At 39.8% G+C, this 20,855-nt stretch overlaps 2 protein-coding genes and 1 long non-coding RNA gene across 7 annotated transcripts in view; 1 reads left to right on the forward strand and 2 right to left on the reverse strand.

Annotated features, from left to right (window-relative positions):
- scpep1 (serine carboxypeptidase 1) overlaps positions 1-17,400 on the reverse strand; it is a 62,107-nt gene extending 44,707 nt beyond the window's left edge. The window contains exon 1 of the mRNA XM_077535687.1: positions 17,027-17,400. Coding sequence (XP_077391813.1) covers positions 17,027-17,141 — 115 coding nt within the window. The 5' untranslated portion in view covers positions 17,142-17,400. The remainder of the gene's footprint in view (positions 1-17,026) is intronic.
- The window catches only part of rab11fip4a (RAB11 family interacting protein 4 (class II) a), a 29,697-nt gene extending 10,027 nt beyond the window's left edge, over positions 1-19,670 (forward strand). For 4 of the 5 annotated variants that reach the window (XM_077535683.1, XM_077535682.1, XM_077535685.1 and 1 more), the window contains 10 exons: positions 2,331-2,465; positions 3,614-3,649; positions 6,703-6,811; positions 6,948-7,051; positions 10,028-10,168; positions 11,068-11,149; positions 13,401-13,538; positions 15,601-15,747; positions 18,912-19,055; positions 19,127-19,670. In XM_077535683.1, the coding sequence (XP_077391809.1) occupies positions 2,331-2,465; positions 3,614-3,649; positions 6,703-6,811; positions 6,948-7,051; positions 10,028-10,168; positions 11,068-11,149; positions 13,401-13,538; positions 15,601-15,747; positions 18,912-19,055; positions 19,127-19,243 (1,153 nt within the window). In that variant the 3' untranslated portion in view covers positions 19,244-19,670. Of the gene's footprint in view, positions 1-2,330; positions 2,466-3,613; positions 3,650-6,702; positions 6,812-6,947; positions 7,052-10,027; positions 10,169-11,067; positions 11,150-13,400; positions 13,539-15,600; positions 15,831-15,864; positions 16,006-18,911; positions 19,056-19,126 lie in introns of those variants that run through there. The other variant, XM_077535686.1, reaches the window with a different exon arrangement.
- On the reverse strand, positions 806-15,401 carry LOC144028998 (uncharacterized). Its single transcript, XR_013286719.1, has 2 exons — positions 14,273-15,401; positions 806-2,096 (listed from the first exon to the last, which is right to left on the reverse strand). It is a non-coding gene; the product is annotated as an uncharacterized LOC144028998 (long non-coding RNA).
- Positions 19,671-20,855: the final 1,185 nt, after the last annotated feature.

A 20,855-nucleotide genomic window follows, 5' to 3' on the forward strand; every position in this document is an offset into this window, starting at 1 on the left:
TGGTCTAGCTTGTATCCAAAGCCAAAGCCTCCATACTAAATGGCAGTTGCCCAGCGGCGCCAACTACGGACGTCCAGCAGCGCAACCCCGCAGGTCCTGGCGATGTGAAAGATTGAAATGAATAGAACCGTCTAAATGACGGCTCTGGGAGATCTTGTTCCAATTAAGTTTGCCTTGCTCTCCTGTGCTGCATTTGCGTCCATGTCTGCTGTTGTCAGTGCTCGTAGCGACGCGCCACTAAAGCCTACTATGGTCTCCCTTAATGCAGTGGCCTCCAACGTTTTTTCCATCACGGACCGATTCATACAAGTCCACAACTTTCGTGGACCGGCAACCCAACAGGCAACCGTGGCTATTGTTTACAAAATAGGGCTCTATATACACGGTTGTTTTCGCATGAACTCAACTCTCCAGCGTGAACCCCACGTGATCTTATGGTCTGTCGGGTGCAGATTTCCGGACATACAACGGACGCGGTAATTGCAATCCTCCGTAAACAGAGAGAATCCGGTCACTTTTCCAAATAAAACATTTTAAAAGCCTCGGCTAATCAATTAACCGGAAGTACAGTAAATTTTTAAAATTCTTTCAACTGTGCCCAGTGACCCATGGCCCGGCACCGGTCCGTGGCTCGGTGGTTGGGGACCACTACCTAAATAGGCCAAATTTTTCAAGTTAGAGCCGTCACTTGATCGAAATTTTTGCTTCTCTTTGAGAGCCAACATTTGTGTTATGATTAAGATACGGTGCTGATTGTGTGGAGTTAAAAAAAAAAGAAAAAAAAAAGTAGTGCCACAAATGCCAATGCACTTTCAGTTGTTTATTGAATGGGGCAAACACAGATACAAAGCAATATTTTTAAAATACATTTGGTGAAATTTTTCTTTTTTAAAAACATCACAAAAAATTGTGTTGTTGGGTGGGGTCGGGTTTTTGTAATTTCAGTTATTTGGATTGGGGAGTATTGCTTTGATATACACGTAAATTGTTCACTTATTCATCAAGTTATAAACCACAAAAAGACATACCTATGTCAAGCTGCCATTTTCTCTTGTATGTGTATTAAAACTCATCTGTATTTAGCTTCATTTTTTTCGGACTCAAACAGATTCTAAGGGCTCTATTTTTGTAGAAGGTGCATGCGGAAATGACAGCATTTCTTGATTTTCAAGGCTTGAGCTTGTTTGGAAATTTGGCTGACCGCGCTGTGCCATGCTGGGTAGTCCAGCATAGTGAAGGGGTGTCCATGTGCCTGGCATATCTGACAATATGGTGGCTGAAAGTTGGTCTAAACTTCTAAAAAAGTCTCAAAGGGATTCACATGCCCACAGTTGACGAAGAGCAGCGACATCCCCTGATCAAACCACAAAAGGGCAAAAAAAACAAAAAACAAAAGAAAAACATCAGGGAAAAAAAAAAAAAGAAACCTTGAGAAGGGGCCGCAGATGTGGTAATCCCCCTCCCAGGACGACCAGGCTGCAATGGATGCTGAATGGGAAACAATTGACATAGTTTATGATACTAAACATTAGTACTAGAATAGTGCAAAAGTCCATTGAGGAAGTTGAAGCACTGCAAGAAGACGTCATCAGGGAAGTGGGTCATCATCCAAAACCAGTCCGGTCGATCGGGGCAGCTATCTCCATGGCAGCAACTTCAAGGTAATGGTCCGCCCTGGATCTCATCCCAACCAACCAGCGTAGAACCCATAAAACAGCATCCAAACGGTCACTGACACCGAACTAACTCTCCAAGCTGCGGAGAAGGGAGGGAAAGAAAGCAGCGGCAGTCACCAGGCCCACAACATTCAATTTGACTAATTTTATTATTATTCATTAATTGTATTAAGTATTTGGGAATAGAGATAATGGAGGATTTTCAAAACATAAATGTAAAAAATTATGCAGTGGTACAGGACACTGTGCAGAAAGTTATACACAGGTGGATGACACTCCCTTTAAATTTCAGCTCCAGGATTGAAATAGTATAAAGAGATGTCGTCATGCCAGATGTGAATGTGCCACATTTGAAGGGAATCAGAAGAGTTGCTTTGTTAGGTAACAAATGAAGTTCATGGCCACAACGTCGCAAACCGCCTTTAAAAAAAAAAGAAAAAGTGTTAGCTTGCACTTGTTTACAAAATTACTCATATATACCTCCATGCAGATTTATGTGGTTCGGCGTGCTGGACATTTGCTGGTCGCAAAAATAGAGCCCTATATATGTATTTGCATCTTAATCTACTCTTTCTCATTGATTGACCAATGGTGAGTTAACAGTGTGGATAATTTTGTATCTTTGTTTGTTTGTTTTTATCCATCTTTCTTCAGTGGAGAACCTACGGCTCAGAAAATGCGCCAACTATTTACCAGTGAACTGCTGGATATTAATTGTTCTCAGTGCTGCAAGAAAGTGAATCTGCTCAATGATTTGGATGCTCGCCTTCGAAACATCAAGGCGAGCAGGTTAAGTATATTCACACGTACCAAAACATAAACTTTTTTTTTTTTTTTTATGGAGAGGAAAACACTTTAAAAAAAAACTGACTGCAATGACAAGTTTGTTCCATATGATTTATTTGGTTGTTACTAACATATCTATGGGATTTGTTTTTCAAAAATCTTTTCCAGTTTATACATTATGTATTCGTACATACGTCATCAATGTTGTTTACGTCGTAACGCAACACAACGATCAAAACTCTGTTTTGGATAACCTGTTTCGTACTGCTTTCAACCTGTAATAATCTACATCAATGGAAAGGGAAGCAACACCACTCAACACCACAACACTCGTCACCATAAAACTGCAATTTCTCACACTAATCTTAAGCTTACACTTTTCTCTATAGCCACACTTGAATTACGGGCTTTAGCTTTTTAAGTTTACCCTCCTTTCTCTGTTTCATTATGTACGTGTCTTTTCATTCCGTTTGATGACTTATACAATAAAGCGTCTTTGAGTTCCTTTGAAAAGCGCTTTATAAATAAAATGTATTATTATTATTATTATTATTAATCTCATTAGACAGAAATAATCGAAGGTTCTTTGACACGTAATGTCATGTTTGTGACATGAGCGACCAGCGGGGACTCTCCCAACTCGGCGGGTGCAGGAGACACGCCTGCTCCAGCAACCCCCCCCTCACACCCCACCCACACCGGCACCCCAACGGGCTGACAGGGCTAGCGCGCCCTCCGGCCGCCGGAGCCCGCCCGGGCGCAAGGAGGCCTACTGGAGCGGGGCAGGCCGCAACACCCCTCTCTGGCCCCGCCCAGCCCCCGGAGCCTGAAACCCGGGTCATTTTGGCTGTAGTTTTCTAACATTTAGCCACGTTAATTAAGCCCTCTAGAGTGAACGTTTTATGGGGTGGAAAAATCATAATGCCATAAAATTCAGAATACTGTGGCAATATTTTCAGAGGTTGAAGAGGGCATAAGTAGATGTGTGTGTGAATTTTGGGGGCGATTGGTCATAGTTTTGTAATATTGAGCCACATTAAGCTTTCTCTAGTGAGCGTCTATGGGAAGGAAAAACTTAATGCCTACAAAATACAAAAACTGCCAAAATGTACCTGAAATAAACCAACTTTCTTTCTTTCCTTGTGTTTCAGCCCCAACAGAAATATATCCAGTACAGCATTCGGACAGTAAGTCATTTTGACAATTTTTTTTTTATATATAGTATAGTAATTATACTTTGTACGATTTGTTTTATGTTGTATTTCTCTAAAGCGCTTATTGACAGCTAAGGCTGTTTGAAATCGCTATATCAATAAAGATGACTTGACTTAAATGTGGAAAAGGCTATGCTATGGTAAACTAGACCTTATAGAGTTAAAAATAAAAAGAACTCATCCCAGATCTCAACAAATTAAATATTCCAACTAAGGCTATGTTCACACTGCAGGCAAATGCGTCCCAAATCTGTTTTTTTTTTTTTTTTTGCCCATAATCGACCTGTAGGCTATCTGATGTCAAGTAAACTTTCTTTATATAGCATCTTATCATGTAAAGAAACAACTCAAAGTGCTTTACACAGACAGCACGCACACACGCCCACCCCTGGTGCTATCTTTGTGGGGCCCTCTCATTGACATAATGCATTTCCTAGCCCCTTCCCCTGACCCCAACCATCAAAAATGATTGCCTACCCCCATTCCTTACCCTAACCTCAACCGTAACCCAATTCAAACCTAAACTCTAAAACCAAAGGGCATATTCACTAAGAATGCGCTGCGTCCGGTAATAGCGCGAAATATTGCACCACAACTGCACCCGCAGTCTGCGCCCAGTTACCCACCTATTCACTAAGGATATTGCTCTAATCATATACCGGCGCAAACACGCACACAAAACTGTCAGCTTGGAGCAAATTTGCACCTGATTTACCACACATGGCAATGGATTTGCGCCAACAACATGGTTGTTATAGTAACAGTTGCGAGAAAGATGACATTATCAGAAAGCGATGTTGGACCGAGAGTAAGTGATTCTAGCGCCATTAAGCTGTACAGAGCAGAGAGGACGACAACGACGTCATTCATTCATAATGTACAAATTATTGGTGCGATCATGTTTTAAAAATATATTTTCAGAGGTTGGCGTGGGCGTACAGTATGCATCTGGCACGTAACAAACCCATTGCTGATCAGCCCGGGTTACGTTATGTGTCCTACAAAGAAAATTTCCCCCTCCTCTCTCTCTCTCTCTCTCTCTCTCTCTCTCCCTCCTCTCTGCGTGATCAGCAAAGTGACATGCACCGTGCACTGCTGTCATGATCCTGGGATCGAGGTTGCGTCAGGTTAATACATGCTTTCCAAAAACGTTATTTGCGTCACGCAAAGTCGGAGTGGCTATTTGCGCTGGCGTTAGTGAATTAGACACTGTATATCAATGAGTCACATTTGCATTGAGGTGGGCATATTTTGCGTCAAATGTATGCAAATTACCTAATTTACATACGCGCAAATAACACCGGCGCACCGTGGCGCATTCTGGTCGGCAGTGCACTTAGTGACGGATTTCCCCATCTGCGCATGTTTAGTGAATTAGGCGCTCCCGGATTGCTCCATTTTTACCGGTTAGCGCGGTGCAAAGGCGACGCAAACCTTTAGTGAATAGGCCCCCAAGTCTTTACTCTCAAAAAGAGGTCTAAACTTGCGGGGCCCCACAAGGATGGGTGGGCCCCACAACTCTGTGAAATCCTGAAAAATTGGCCCCACCATGTAACAAAAACAAGACCACACACGCACGCAAACCCGCACACACACACAAAAACATCAATGCCATCTGGTTCACACACCAGACTGAGGTCGCAATAATGTAATGTGAACAATTGCACAAAAAAATCTGAATTGATCATTAAGATCTGCAATGTTAACCTACAGCCAATAAATTTTACTTTATCACATAGTGTAATTTGTTGACTTCATCATTTCTTTGTCATTTGCCTTTTACTTATATTCCATTGTTGTAATCTTGACATTTTTTTCAGTGACGTGCTGTCAGGGCAGGCAAGGAAGGCACTGCCTGCCCAAGGCTGAAATGAAATAAAACCATTTGGCTTTTTCTATTTATTTTAATTATTTTATTTTTCATTTCAGAAAGCCTACATGACAACATTTTCATAGCTCAATTAAAATGGCTCATTACTTCTTCTGGCCTGCATTGCTGTATTATTCCTATGCGAACGTACGCAACTGTATGTTCAGACAGTACATTCATGAATTCAAAACACACTGCACAGTACGGCAATTTGATGACGCCACTGTAGAAAATATAAAACTATTTTCACGCCTTTCTTTTGAGGTAAAATGTCAGCTTTTGAAGAATGGAATACCAACGCCTTAGCTACCGGAGCTTCAACAAAGTACGGGACAGAGAATTATTTGCACTTTTCACAAAGAATGCTACAAAAGGAAAGATTGGCTTTGTGGATGTGCTTCGATTAACTGGCTGTTTCACTTTACATGGTATTTGGCATTGCTATTGCTAGCTTGATTTTGTGAGGAATTAGGCTGTTTTACAGGGAGGTATCCACTTTATTACATTCTTTCCGTGTGACCGGGCGAGTTTTATAAATTGATGAAATTGTCCGTTTTTCGTTCTGTGGCAAATGGGAGGCGGAGTGCACTGCACCGTGTTTATGGTGACTGGCAGTCCATGCACTGGCTGTGACAGTGGCCCAGAACTTTAACTGAGTGGCAAACGTTGAGCTGCCGCACCGGAGGCGATGGGAACGAACCCCGGTCGAAGTTTTAAAAAAAAAAAAAAAAAAAAATCCTCTTTTTTTGGAAATTAAAATATGATGGTCACCCTAGGATACGTTGTACACTCACCTGCTCTTTGTACTTGGTGTGTACGTCTCAATTTGCGACTGTCTGCACGTCACTGCATTTTTTTCTAAGCAATACCTCTTCAGTAATGCAATGGGTTCCAAGTGGAGTGAAAATTGTAATTAGTGTATGCATGTTTGGTTAGAATATCTAATTATAACCCTCAAAATGTACAGTAGGTCATAGTTTTTGTTCTCACAATATCTGTATCTCTAACAAACGTACTGAAATGTTCAATTTTTACAATCCGCTGTAAAAACTTAACCACCCCATAGTGGAATGGAGGATTCATGCAGATAACTATCATGTTGCCTTTCAGAGACTTTGTAATTTTATTTCTAAAATATATTTTCTCCTCCCTCCAGCCAATTGTTTCAGGCCAACCACAACGTGGTTGATTGCAGTCAGTGCAGCAGCACCGAAGATTTGTTCATGGAGAGTATTGACTCCTGCGATCTCAACATTACAGAGAAGGTACTGACTCACACAAAATGCATTCTCAAGTGTTTTTCACCTCCACGTCCTCTCTCAATGCATTGTATACAAAACTTGACAACAACTTGATAGATATTGTAAAAATGGATAATGGACACTGATATATGTCTTTCAGGTGAGTTACCTTGAGAAGAAGGTGACAGAGCTGGAGAGCGACAGTCTGACAAATGGGGAGCTTAAGTCGAAACTCAAACAGGAAAATACACAACTTGTCCATCGGTAGGTTGGCCTTCACAAAGTGCAAATGTTTTCTTTCCCACTCCGTTAACCAAATTTACAATATGAAGTTTTCTGTTTTTATATTAAAAGAAGATAATATAAAAAATACAAACAGTAAATACAGCTGCAGGTTATGATTTTTTTTTTTTTTATGCGCTGCAGACGTTTGCACACGTGCAACTTAGAGGAAACTGGTCACAATTAGCTACTTACCAGTAATAAAGTGAGCCTCACAAACCCTGCCAGCATCAACCGGAATCCAGGCTTTGAGCGTCAAGGTATAAGTCCTGATCGCTCGCAGTCATTTCTTTCTTTTTTCGGTGGGAATGTGATAAAACTTATCAGGCCCCCGAGGGGCCGTACAATTGATGGCACAAGAATGAACCATCTGCCTCTCTTCATCTTCCTCCAAATGTGCAAAACCATCCAACTACATGTACAACACGCTGTTTCTTGCCGTGATGCAACGCGCGAAACATAAACAATGGTGTCACACGCTAAACAGGGGATGCATTACTACAGATGCTGCACCGATCCATCTGTCAATCTCCTACTCCATTCTTTCCTCACTCGTGAACAAGACCCAAGATATTTGAGCTCCTCCACTTGGGGCAGGACCTCATCCCCAACCTGGAGACGACACCCATTTCCAATCATGCCATGTCTCTACTGCTGACAATGTGGACTCTGACACCATTCGTACAGGGACCGAACAGTCCGTATGAGGGGGTCCAGTATCCCACACTATTGAACAACAACTCCAAAAGTTGCTATGAAGATCAGCAGGACCCCATTGCCTTTACATACAGTGTTGATTGTGCACTCTTGGTCCATTGGAACTCAATATCCACCTCCTCCACATGGACGTGGTTGAAGATCCACTGGTGGTGGGAGTTTAAAGTCTTTATGACAGGGAATTTTGACAGATGCTCCTTGCAGAAATACACAATACATTTTGAGTCTGTCAGGTCAGAAAGGCATCTTTCCCCACCATTGCCTGACTCTTCACCTGAGTGTCCAAGACATGTGACCGCAAGTCCAATGACATGACCACAAAGATCATCCAATTGTGACCAAAGGTGCAAAGAGCATGTAAGGAGACCCTTACATTTGAGCATGGTGCTCATTATCAGCAAAACGAGGGAGTCCCCAGGGGGACCACTGGCCAGCATCCCCTCCAAGGACTCGTTTATTGGTAGGTTCTCTGTGCTGCTGTTTGGGGCATTGTCACAAACATAAGTCAGGACCCATCCCCTCTTCCCTAAGGTGAAGGGAGGCTAACCTGCCATCCACTGGGTTAATTAACATACAGGCACCAAGCCAGGGGCAAAAAGTAAGCTCACACTTGCTTGCCATCTCTCACCGGGGGCAACTCCAGAGTGCTGATACTGTGTCTCGTCCCTTTCCTACTGGAACCAGAGCCCGGAGTGTGTCAATGCGAATCTGACCATATCTCATTGGATCTTGGCCTTGCACCCCAGCCAGAGAGGTGATATTGCTTGTGCTGATCCAGTTACCCCTCCCACAGGCGGTAAAGGGGCGCACACGCCATCAAACACCACCTTCAGGGCTTGCTCCAGAAGGGGTGACCCACATCCAGGCGAGGGAAAACATCATTGACTTATTGTCATCGTCAGAGGGTGTTCTGAGCCATGCTTTGTGTGGTCCCGGTCTGTCATGCGTAAACTAGCCAAGGCCTAGAATAATTTGGACATACAAAGCCCTCCATAATAAAAGGTGACGGCTCATCGAAGAGCAGTATTAACTCTTTGACTGACAAATGTTATCCAAAAAACAACCCCGACAGTGCCAGCTGATTTTTAGCATTTGCACTCATCTTTCAAGGCAAAAAATATATTGTGCGCTACGACTACATAGCTATAAAAAGTATGTTTATACCTTATTCCGTTCTTTAGTAATCACCATTTGAAAATAGGTAATTTGAGTGACATAAGCGAAAATAGAAAAAAAAATAGAGAAAATGTGCTTTTTGTGAAGATACGTTTTTTGCACAACATTGACTTTGACACTAATATTTTTTTGTTTAGTGACACTGTGAATTAGATTTAAGGTGACAAAGACTTTGATCATTCACGTCATCGTTGACAACGTTCGATTTCCTCAGATTGAAAAGAGATACAATGCTGCCATCTGCTGGCCATCGTTAGTGGGTGTTTTGGGATTCCACAACCCATTGACCAGGCAGCGCTCCACTGCCAATTGATTAAAACAAAACAAAAAACAAAAAAAAACAACTTAGTAAACATTAATTAACCTTTATGACGGCATTCAGTAGGATTTTAGCATATGTCATTAAACGTTTTTGGCGGTCAAAGAATTAATTGTCATATGTACTGGTTGCAAGAAGTTAACCAGTTTAACATTAATACTTTAAAATGACTTGAAACAAATGACACATGCATCCAGGAGTAATGACACATTGTGCAAGTGATACACCACCTGCTCATTTTTAACATTGACTCTAACAATTATGAAATGAAATCAAGCAGCCACGTTTTTCTATTTTATTTTATTTTAAACATTATACACGTAACACTCCACTTTCAAAGTGAAAAGTCTCTATCGAGCAAGTCTGTGTCTAGGTGGTGGCTGACTCAAGAAGCTAACTAAGTAATACTCATCCACTGAGCCTTTTATCAAACATCACAAAGAGTTGGGCCAAATGCATGGTGCTCCGCACTGACCTTTTTTCTTAACAAAAATCCACTTGATATAATTTGAGAGTCCTATAAAACCAACAGCCATGGAAAAAGAACTTGTAAACCAATCAAAAGTTCTTCGTACTTCTGGGGGCTTTTAAGCACCCCAAATTGTATATCTTTTGGGGTTGTTTTGTCTTCAAACTTCAATTCTACTTTTATAATTCAAGTCTATTATTGATAGTATGTGCAGTACAGTCAAACAAAATCCATTCTGGGATAATGGTAAGCTCTCATTGCATGTGTATTATCCCAGTGTTTATGAACTAGAGGAGCAGATGAGGGATGTCGAGTCAAAGGCAGATCAGAGCCTGGATGAAGAGACTAAGAGGCACTGCGAAGTTTACGGCAAGATGGAGAGGGAAAGAAACACAGAGATAGACTTTCTGTGTAACAGGTAAAATGCTAGCCAACTTCAAATGGTTGAAACTGCTACTCACTCCACTTATTAATGAAATGAGATATACTACACTGTAATTATCTGTTTTTATTACTTCTTTTTCTCTTGTTTGCAAGTTTATCTATCACTAAGCTTTAAGGACTGTGTTCTTGGTTATATATATATATATATATATATATATATATATATATATATATATATATATATATATATATATATATATATATATATATATATATATATTAGGGGTGTTAAAAAAATCGATTCGGCGATATATCGCGATACTACATCGCGCGATTCTCGAATCGATTCAATAAAAAAAATCGATTTATTTATTTTATTATTATTATTTTTTTAAGAGCTCAGAATTGTTCATTCGGTAGTCTTACCGATTCAACGTCTTATCATCATTGCCTTTTTTTTTTTTTTTTTTTTTTTTGTGTGTGTGTGAATCGATTTTTAAACTTCCATTTTTAATGGAAAAATATTCAACAAAACGTCTGACTTCAGGTTAGGATTCACACCTTGAGCATGGAAGAATGTTATATGAACGGAACATTAAGCCTTAATATTTTATTTTAATGCTGTTCAAACATGAAACAGATTACAACCTCTATAAGACTGAAATTTCAGATAAATAAATAATACATTTTCATATAAATCTTACACTCTACAAGCTTACTGATTAGTATTTTCTAAATTTGAATGAAAAACAATCGCAACAATCGAGTTATAAATTCGTATCGGGATTAATCGGTATCGAATCGAATCGTGACCTGTGAATCGTGATACGAATCGAATCGTCAGGTACTAGGCAATTCACACCCCTAATATATATATATATATATATATATATATATATATACATGTTTTGTTTTGTTTTTTGTTATTTTTAGGATACAGCAGTTGGAAGAAGTAAATGGAGAAATGAAGACAAATGTGTACAGACTCAAGTCTCAGGCAGAGAAACTGGACCAGGTGAGTAAGTAGTTGTTAGGGTTGGGGAATCCGGGTCCAGAAAGAAAAATCCCTGAAACGGTTTGGCTTTAGCCACAGGTGCTTCGAACTCAACAGGTGGAGACGAGCTTGTTTACCTTCAAAAGATATAATTAAATATCTGGAGAAATGTGAAAGGTATCCTCACTCTTGAGATATTGTACATTTTGCAGTATGGTCAAATGGGATGTGTCATTTTCTTTTCATTTTTCATCAATGATGGTTATTTTTTTTATTTTTATTTTTTATCAAAAGTGCAATTATTAACCCATTCCGATTGATTTGGGATTTGGTGGTTAAATGGTAAACTAACAGCAATCACAGGTTTGGGGTATGCGTCCAGAAACCAATATATTGTAATGATGCTAAAGCAGGCAAAATGCCAAAGTCACTCAGAGGCGCACCACGGACGCGGTGAATCTAAAAAGTGATAGGTTGAAATGAGAAACAGACATTTTAATGTTGTGCGTGTGCCAGCATTCTGGATTGGGAAGGCCACATTTGCATGACAACACTAGAAGTTGAAATCTGATTGTACCGTACTGGCCGTTTGTGGAATAACTACCATTTGTTCAACCGTTCTTTGCCATTGAGAGGCTGCATCAAAGTCTTTTGTATGCGCTAACATAAAAAAAAACAAAAAGAACAAACAAAAAAACATACATATGTCTTTGGGACAATTAAAACATTTAAATTATCCATCCCTCCATTTTCTGAACTGCTTAATCCTCACAAGGGTCGCGGGGGTGCTGGAGCCTATCTCAGCTGGCAATAAACTCAATGAATGGCAATGAACTTGTTGCCAGCCAATCATAGAACATTTAAAATAGAACGTATTTATATGTTTTTGGGAGCAAATGAGTTAAGAGGCAGTCCAACCAGATACCAGTTTTCGGACTATTCACATGCCACCAATGCCCAAGTCTAGCTTCGACTGTTCCTCAACCTCGATTCTTGCCTCGCCTTGTACTACGATTTTGCCATGCCCTTGTAAGTTTATTACCTTGTGACTTTTGGTGTTCGGCCTCTTCCCCATTTTTGTGTAAACACGTTCAGTTATTCTCCTTACCATTTTTGTGTAAACACTTTTTGTTAGTTATTTCCTCATCGGTGCATGCGCTTTTGTTACCGTTTTTTCCCTCCCTTTGCAAACGATTATCTATGTCTGGATTTTGTGTCTTTTGTATTCATTACATTTTTGTACACTGCTCTGTCGTCTGTGTTTTCTGGGACCCACACCCGAATCCTAACACATTTAAGTTATAACTGTTGAGCACCAAGGAGTTACGATCACTTCAGTCAATAAACCATCTCCCAAAGGCCTCAAGATGCCTCAAATAGGACCAACCGGAAAACATGATTGTAATTGTAGATTTCAACTGCTATAGGGCACAAATTGATACGCTAATAACGCAGATGGGCATACAGCAGAGCCATGGGCTGAAAACAATTAACTCAATCTTATCCATCATGCCAACAGCCAAAGTCCTTCAACAGCGGTCGCTGTGAAGCAGGCTCCAACCCAGATATTGCATTTGCCAGCCACATCGTTGCTGGACTGTGCAAAAAGCTGGTCTATAATATCCACTTCCAAGGACTCAACGTTTTAGCTTAAATTGGTCTTGTTTTCAAGTGTAAAACGAGTATGACTCGAGGGGATGTATAATTCTCTCTGTCGCCTCTCGGAGCACCGCGTCTGTTTAATTAATTTGGAGAGGCAAACAAATGACAAACCAAGGTAATCAATCATTAACCATGAAGGAGCTATACTTAGAATTGATTTGAATTAATAGATTTGAGGGGCGAAGGCTTGGGTGTATTTATTCGAACTCGGCCATCAGTGTTTTGCATTGGGGAGTGGAAGACCATCCTGTCCTATGGAAAAGCCAAATCTTCTTCACTATAGGCAGAATTCCAACCAAAAGGGCTCTCAAGGTGACGTTCCTGTTTGGAAAAACACATGGAATCCCTTATCAGCACAGGAAAAGGGTCCGCGTGGGGCAGCAGAATGTTGTCAGAATGTCTAGTTTGGTGAAAGACAAAAAAGAATTGCGGGTGTTCATACAGCAATCATCTTTGGTCCGTAAATCTTTCATTTCAATTATGTACTATACCTAAAACTGTACATACAATACCTAAAATTGTTTTTATAATTGTTGCAATATTGTTACATCCTCAAATTGCCATTGGTGATTTGGTTTTCTTTTGGTACTAATTTGACCTAATCTTTTAGGAGAAGCAGAAGAAGATGGACAAACTGGAGGACACAAGCATGAGGCTAAAAGATGAAATGGACCTCTATAGGACGATAATTGACAAACTTTGGCATAATCGCCGTGAGTTTCATAAGGAAAAGGAGGCCATGCAAGAGGTATGTGTAATGTATTTATAAACCTTCCAGACTTCTGTACTGCAGTGGCGAGCGGTCATAAGAAGCTATTAATACAGTGCATGCCCAAGCCCTTCAATAAAATCCATCCATCCATTTCCTTAGCCTTTTACTCCTCACAAGGGTCGCGGGGGAGCTGGAGCCTATCCCAGCCGGCTTCGGACAGTAGGCAGGGTACACCCAGAACTGGTTGCCAGCCAATCACAGGGCACACAGAGATGAACACGCATCCACACTCACAAACACACCTTGGGACAATTCAGAGCATCCAATTAACCTGCCACACATGTCTTTGGAATGTGGGAAAAGACGGGAGTACCCGGAAAAGACCCACGCAGGCATGGGGAGAACATGCAAACTCCACCCAGAAAGGCCGAAGCCTGGACTCGATTTTGCGTTCTCAGCACTGCGAGGCGGACGTCTTTAACAGTCATTCACCGTGTCGCCCTTCAATGAAATCATTGAAAATATTTACATGTCAGTGTCCTCTATTATACAGTAAATTAGTTCTACTGCTTTGGTCTTAAATTCCTGTGTAATTGATCCTGTTTTCCTCATGGAGAGGTGGAAAGCCGACAGCTTGTTTCGCACATGTGCAATGACAAATCAAGTAGTGTTAGTTCCGAGAGGTTGTTTCTGTACATGTGCGTTTTGAATGGCAAAAAAAGCTGGCAGTGAAGCAGCATTGACAATGCGCATGCGCATAATTGGCTTACTTGGATTGTGTCAGTGGTTGAGAAGAGGGCCGGCAAACGCCGGACTTTTACCCGGGATGGAAACCATCGCCAGCGTGGTCAATTTTTGAAAATCCTCGATGTCCTGGAAGTCCTTGGCGGTCGTATCTCCCAAACCAAACCCTACATCCTACTGGGGAGATACAGGCATTTCGAATACTGTAAATTTCAACGTAAAATTTGTGGGCATGTGATTTTGTCATTTCATTCACCACGGAGCTGGTGTGTGCGTATCAACCTGCGTCAGTCCTTAATATTTCCGCTTTAATTTTATACCTACACAGTAGTATAAAATAATTAAATAATATTCAATAATGAAATTTATAGTGAAAATACCCCCAAATTTTTCATGGGCACGAGCCATTTACCAATACTGTAAATTTACATATTTGTCACTACAGCATGTCCACTCTAAAAGGTCACCGCTCGCCAACTACAGAATCTGTAGTTAAGAGTAAAGAGGTCTTAAAGTGCCTTGGTGTCATTATTATGACATCTCTACCACGATGCACATTATGCTATTAAAAAAGCATATTCATACAACACGTGGTTGTCACGCCTCATCATGCCTCATTAATATACATTGTATAACAGTATGCACTCCACCTAATGGAAAATTTCTCTATATAAAGTTCATGTGAACTAATTGAACAACTTAATTCCTTCATCTGAATCAATATGTACAGTGCCAATAATATGCTTTATCCTTTGTGTTTTCTTGTTTTTCTTTTTTTCATTGGCAGAGGTTGCGAAGCGTCTGATGCTGTTCTTTAAATTCCAAGAGCTTGAGGGTTGGTAATGAGTCAAAACAGACCAAATGTATCAAGCGATGCAACATTTTACATTTAAGATCACCTCTGTAAACAGAGAGGAAGTAGGAGTTAAGGCTAATGGCAGAAGTAATGGATAGTTCCGGATAGGTGCACGACGGACTACTTGAAGCAAATACTTGAGCAAGGAAGACAGACAGAGGGAGAGAGGGGAGTGGGAGAGAGAGATTGATCATATGTTAGAGGTGTCGCACAAGCACAAATTAGTATCAATTTCTATGTTCTGTTTTACAAAAACCTATTTTCCTCCAGGTTCTGCGTAAAGCAGCTGAATTCTGAGAATCAAATGTGTTATCCATGTGAAAAAGAGTATTCTTTTATTTGGTACTTGATGTGTAAATAATCATAGGACAGAATATTCTGTGTGTCTTTAAAACAAAATCAGTCAAAATGCTCAAAATGGATGGTACTGTAGGGATGATTTTTTTCTGAAAATGACTGGCATTGAATGAATTGTCCTACTCTTAACTCCACCTACAGCTGATCGACGATCTTCGCAGAGAACTGGACTACTTGAAGCTGTTTCGGATGGAAATGGAGCATCCAGGAAAGAGCAAGGGTCTTTCTGAGCACAATACCAAGCCTCGGGAGATGGAAATGGAACAGGAAGTCAAAAAATTGAAACAGGTTCCTACACCAACAGACATTACACTTTCAATTATACACATTCTGGATTGGTGTTAATAGTTGTAGCTATAATAATAATAATAATAATAATAATAATAATAATAATAATAATAATCCATCCATCCATTCATTTTCTTGACCACTTATTCCTCACAAGGGTCGTGGGGGTTGCTGGCGCCTATCTCAGCTGGCTCTGGGCAGTAGGCGGGGGACACCCTGGACTGGTTGCCAACCAATCGCAGGGCACACAGAGACGAACAACCAGTGTTGCCACAGTTACCTTGAAAATGTAACTTAGTTACTTTACTGATTACTTGGTTTTAAAAGTAACTAAATTGCGTTACTGATTACTTGATTTTAAAAGTAACTAAGTTAGATTAAAAGTTACTTTTTTAGTTACTTTCAGCAGCTGCCGATAACACCATCTCAACATAAAAATAATGCAGTAGAAACGGAGTTCCAAATACTTTATTGAAAGTGCATTTTTAACATGAAAATAAAGGTTTTTTTTATGAAAAACAAAATAGGCAGTCTCTCTTGACTTCTTGTAACGTAAATACTTTTTATAAAACAAAAAATAAAAATCTATCCAGGTTGAAAATGAAAATCCCCTAAATTCCTCTATTGTTTGTTTGTTCCGGTATTCCAGTGTGTACACATGTATCAGTTTAAATATTTATTAGTAGTTATTGACAGTTATAATTGTTTTTTGGTTGGTTTGTTTTTTCTCTTCAAAATAAGGATCAGGAAAACAAAAGGTTGATAATTTAATGTTAAATATAAATATTTAAACTTTAGACAGACACCAACACAATTAAACAGAATATTTGCACATTGTGAAGTATTTCAGAAACATAAATTTAAGACATGAAATAAACCTACCGTCCAGCCAAAAGAAATATGAAGCCACCTTATGGAACAATAAATCTATCAAACACATTTTAACCACTTAATATATGCAAAAATATTTCCAAAAGTTCATTTCCCTTTTTAATCAACAATTTTTCTATTTAACAATTGTTTTTTCTTTTGTCATCACTTTCATTTTTGGTTAATGTATGACATCTTTTTTTGTTTTTTTCATCTGAGACACGATGATGACCACAGAATCACTACTGTTTATATTTTGTTTTTTGGGCTGTCGTAATCGCGGGCACGTCTCAGTTCTCCTATCTGCTGCTCATGCTAGTTGTAGACATTGACAGGGAGCCACAAACTGAGAAATGAGATACTTGCAGTGTGCTTTTAGCTTAGCTGGTGTGTTGGCTGTGGGACATACCTGTGTCGTTTGAATCCATGCATTGGATCGTCACGGGAGTTATTATTTTTGGCTCGCGCGCAGTACCAACGCCGGCCCGGGACATCCAAGTGCACCGAGAGGACTCGATAGCCATGGGAAATACCGAGATGTACGGCACCGGCTTCTGCTAACTGTCTCCATTTGTATGTTGTCACTCGTTGCGCGCGCGCGCGCCGTGTCGCGAGCACGGAAACACGGAAGTAGCTTGAATGGTGATGCTACTGAAATGTAAACAAAACAAGTAGAGCACGGCGCAGAACTCTTGCTATTGTTATGAAAACCATAAAGCCTCACTCGCAACCGATACGGTCGTTTAGCTCCCCTTGACGAACGATGGTTCGGTCGAATCGTTTTTTTGTTCCACCCCTACTGAAAACGTAACTTGTCTGACGTCACTCCCCCTGGCGAGAGGGCGGAGACGACCTCATCCCATAATGCTTCACGGACCAGTTGAGGATGGAAATAATTTTTTTTTTTTACTATTTTTATGGTCCATAATGCACACTTTTTTTGTTGTGTTGTGTGCCTGTTGGTTAATAAAACTAGTAGTAAAAGTATCATCACTTTTGTTTTGAATGTGCAAACCATTCATGACCAGACCATGGCTGAATTCAGTGTGGTGATCAATGACTTCTGCCTCATCTTCGTAGTTAGCAGTAGTTGTTTGTGACTGTTACGACAGTGAGATAGTTTGCATTCTTCATGAAAAATGTGGAGTAACGTATTGATTCTCTGGACAGTAACTTTAATCAGACTACTTTGTAGAATAAAGTAACGCGTTAGACTATTAGTTACTTTAGAAAGCAACTTTTTTGAGTAACGCGTTACCGGCAACACTGCGAACAACCACTCACACGCACACCTTGGGACAATTCGGAGCACCCAATTAACCTGCCATGCATGTCTTTGGAATGTGGGAGGAGACCGGAGTACCCGGAGAAGACCCACGCGGGCACGGGGAGAACATGCAAACTCCACCCAGGAAGGTCCGAGCCTGGACTCGAACCGGAGACCTCAGAACTGGGAAGCGGACGTGCTAACCACTAGACTACCGTGCCGATAATAATAATAATAATAATAATAATAATGGGCAGAAACGTTTTGTAAAAATAAATTAAGACAAAGTTCTATTTATCTGATTTTATTTTTGATTTTTTTATTTTTTTTTTATACAATCCGCTGCGTGACTTTGGTGACCCGTTGCACCACTAGTCGTTTGGGTACAAAACTTATGTGGTGGTCAACAAAATAAATGATCACTAATGGCGAGGCAACAACTTCAAACCTCGTTCAACATCTGAAATTGCTCAAAGGGCGGTAAGTAAGCTAATGTCCGTTGTTTATTTTCTAATTATCGTTGCTCGCTGTATAGTTAATGAGACTGTAATCTCACTGGTAATACAATGCAAACACAGCAATCTGATGCACCACTCTGACCCCTACTTTGATGGTCACCCGAAATAATATAATCTACGATGTTGTTAAAAAGACTCGAAAGGACTTGAAACTCAAAGTGTAGGACTTGTGACTCGCTTGAGACTTGTCAGGCTTGACTTAAGGGACTTGAGGGCAAAGACTTGAGACTTGCAAAACAACGATATATATATATATATATATATATATATATATATATATATATATATATATATATATATATATATATATATGCTTGTACCTTTTGAAATTAGATTAACAGTGATATTTTTTTTTGTCATGTGATGTGAGTCATGTGTTAATGTAGCACGTTACGCTGATCATGTCCCAGCTCTAATATAAAAATCAAAATAACATTTTCAACAACAATAACGTTTCAACCGGAATACTTTCTGAAAGGAACTGTCATTTCATTTGTGTGCTTCCACAGGAAAACCATAAATTGAGAGATCAGAACGATGACTTGAATGCTCAGATTCTAAGTCTGAGTTTGTATGAGGCCAAGAGCCTGTTTTCCTGCCACTCAAAGGTCCAGTGTCTGGCTGCCGAGATTGACAATGCGTCACGGGATGAGGTTAGATTGCTTTCTTCCTTTACGTGATTGTCAGTCATATTGGTTTTATGATAACACTATTTCTTTTTCAGCTGGTTGATGCTTTGAAAGCACAGGAGGAGAACAATCTGCGCTTGAGAAAATACATGGACAAAATCATTTTGGCCATTCTTGATCATAACCCCTCAATTCTAGAGATCAAGTGTTAAACTGAAGAGGCTCTAGAAAATCTCATTATCGGCCTATATTGATTAACAGATAAAGAGCTACAGTATGTGTTAATGAAATGGGTTTAAATTATTTGATTGTGAGGTGTACAAAGAAAGCATTGTTTCATTCTGACTCAAACCTTGCCCTTACACTGTATTCACTAATTATGTAGTAACCTACCTACGTACTGTTGCCAAGCAAAGGTTTTCATCATCTGCCAAAGTTTGCTTGTCTAATTCTTGCTAATTGTGCGTGTTTGTACTAGGTCAAATTCTGCAATGGGAAATATGATTTAAAAATCGTGTGTCAAAAGATTATTTGCTATATGCTGTGACAAGAAAATTTGATATTTTATCATAATGGATATTTCATCTCAAATACATTTGACCATATGAAAAAATAAAATTATGACATTTTGATGGTTCATCACTTTGTTTTTTCTCTCCTCTCAATGTAATATAGAAAGGAACACATCAGCGCTGTATACTATTTACAAGTCATTCCAAATATGCAGTGCTTTACAGTGGGGTGGGGATGGTTTTGGAAAGGCCATCGTGATTCGCCATCATGTTTTCACCTTCAGGTTTCATATTTCATCACACCTCAACAAGCATAAAGTGGAAAAATTGTGGTGGTGTTATGCAGATTTATTTGTCAATAACGTACTTGATGTGTCATCAGTAGTTAACGTTGCGTGAATGACGGAATCGAGTGATCAAAATATTACATTACTTATTTTATTAGAGTATTTGATTACACAAAAGGCATGTCAAACCTTTTTTTTTTTTTTTAAACACCATATCCCAACTCTCTCTGCTGGTTGGAACATGCTTGCATGTAAACAATCGTCTCATGAAAAAACCCCACCATTGGGCTCCATGGGTGGAGGAGTGGAACCGTCATTTGCCTTCGGTGCCGGTTGACGTGGGTTCACTTCTCCGCCTGGGAGACCATGTGTGTGGCTTACATGATGTAAGCTTGTGTGAGTGCTGATACAAAAACAAACAAACAAACAAAAACGTGATCGGTAGCAGCAAAAATGATTGCAAAAATGAGAGCGGACCGGGAAGCAGAAAACACATGGTTGAAAAAGTGTGAGCAAAACATCCATCAAAGGTACTATACCGGCTGCTGGGGTACTTTTACCATAGCCGATGGTGGGCTGACTGATCTCAATCAACATGCGTCCAGTGGTGGACTCATACGGAATACAACAAGGTACAACAAAACTTGGGAGCCCAAGAAAAAAAAAAATGTCCACCGGGCAACGCCAGCGATAAATATGGTATGTAAAGAATGATTCTTTAACCCTCTGATCAAGCTTAATATGGAAATGTACAATGAATGTCAGTGTTGTATGTAAAACATATTGTTTGGCTGTTATAAACAAGTTGATTGACAAGTACGTTAAAATGGATCATCTATAAAAGTAATCATTGATAAATAATAGATACATGCATCGACTTGCACTGATTACAAGTTAAAAGGTATGTATAATGTTTTCTCTACATACAGTTGATATGACACTATAAATATATCACAGTAAAATGGTATTTTCTAATTTAGGCAATTGATATACAACACTATAAATATACAGTTTAATTCCCCCCC

Source organism: Festucalex cinctus, chromosome 1 (assembly GCF_051991245.1).
Source record: "Festucalex cinctus isolate MCC-2025b chromosome 1, RoL_Fcin_1.0, whole genome shotgun sequence".
NCBI lineage: Eukaryota > Metazoa > Chordata > Actinopteri > Syngnathiformes > Syngnathidae > Festucalex > Festucalex cinctus.